Genomic DNA, 1,548 nt, shown 5'->3' with positions numbered 1-1,548 from the left:
GATAGATAGATAGAGAAAATGTTTTGCGTGACAGCGTTTGCCAAAAAAGGTTGGACAACTTCGCCTACATACTGTGAGTTGTTTGAGCATTGGCGGTTTCCGTAGTTCTCTTGCACGCGCGCTGCTCTGGTAACGAGCACTGAACAAGCGCGCGCGGAGCGAGGAGGGGACTCTGGAACCGGCGAATCGGCGTAATAGCGGAAGTTAACAGAACCCGTGGATCACCGTGACACATGAAAGTCACCGGGAAAACAACATTAATGAATGAGAAGAGTACTTTGAGTTGGTTGAATTAAGAAAAACGGAGGAGGCGTTTATAGAAATTGTTTTAGCAGATCGGTTTTAGTGAAGCGGCAGCATTTTGGTTACAGCATTAGAAAACGAATCGTTCGCCGCAGCGTTATCTCCAAATATTGTGTTTTTGCTCAGAGTTGTAGGAGTTTAGAGATGGCACGAAGCGCCATCGGTCGATTATTTGCTGGACTGCGGTGCCTACCTGTCGGGAATACACAGCTACAGACACAATGTTCCAGATGGAGCTCAGAGCGGACCGGGGTGGTAGGTTCTATAATAAACTACTCTATGCTCAGTTGAATGAAGCTGTTTACCTAATGCTGGGCTCCAGGGGTTTCTGCTCTGATGTGACTGTAATTGTAATTGCTTGTTACAGGATAAAATGTTTGCTATTTAAAAATGTATACATGCCTGCCTTGATAGCAGAAAATAATCAATAACCATTATATAGTAGTCATTTGCTAAAGTATTCACACCCCTAAACATTAACAGTTTATTACCTTACATTCATTGGTATATGTAGAAACAAGCTCAAAGTAGTACAAAACTGTTTAGAAATAGGAAAAATGTGCAGTTTTAAACTTCCCATCTGCCTTGAAGAAAAGCATTGCCACACCCTGATGCTGCCACCACCATGCTCCACTGTGGAGATGGTTCCAGATAACAGTGTTCTAGATCAGTGCTTCTCAATCCTGGCCTTCAACTACCAGGTACAACCTGGGGGTCGAGAAAGTTTTTGTTAATTAGACTTTTTTCTTTTAATATTCCCCCGTGCCATCTTTTAATAAATACACATTAACATGAATTCAACACAAACAGATAAATGGAGGCAGAAGGTGTCTTTTAGTCATCAATGCAGATCTGTGTTTCTGAGTAAAAATAAGTCAAATATCTGACAAAAGAGCGGAAATGAGAAGATATAAATAAAAAAATGTTTCATTGTTGTTCCAATAAGTTTATTGTCAGAACAGAAACATAGACTCTAGATTTTTTTTAGTTCTTCAAAAAGTCAGAGAAAGAATATCAAGATTTGACGCATAAAATATCTAATCTTAAAAAGTTTTTCTCTCTTTTTGGAAATATGAATTAGCACTATAACATTGTTTAAAATTCTGCAAACATTACTTATATTTCGAGATAGTCTTCAACATAAATGACAAATTAACCAGAGAAAAGAGGTCAAACAAGTATAGGATAGCTGTAACCTAAACCTTTTTTTTAATTCCCCCCTGCAATTTTTTCCACTAATTGAAA

At 38.6% G+C, this 1,548-nt stretch overlaps 1 protein-coding gene across 1 annotated transcript in view; it reads left to right on the top strand.

The window, feature by feature from the left end:
- Positions 1-162: 162 nt before the first annotated feature.
- The window catches only part of LOC107096308 (acyl-coenzyme A thioesterase THEM4-like), a 9,205-nt gene continuing 7,819 nt past the window's right edge, over positions 163-1,548 (top strand). Inside the window, exon 1 of the mRNA XM_015392908.1 lies at positions 163-558. Coding sequence (XP_015248394.1) covers positions 448-558 — 111 coding nt within the window. The 5' untranslated portion in view covers positions 163-447. The remainder of the gene's footprint in view (positions 559-1,548) is intronic.

This window comes from Cyprinodon variegatus, unplaced genomic scaffold, assembly GCF_000732505.1.
Source record: "Cyprinodon variegatus isolate N-32 unplaced genomic scaffold, C_variegatus-1.0 Scaffold613, whole genome shotgun sequence".
NCBI lineage: Eukaryota > Metazoa > Chordata > Actinopteri > Cyprinodontiformes > Cyprinodontidae > Cyprinodon > Cyprinodon variegatus.
The sequence above is the reverse complement of the archived record's forward strand: the minus strand, read 5'-3'. Positions and strand labels throughout refer to the sequence as shown.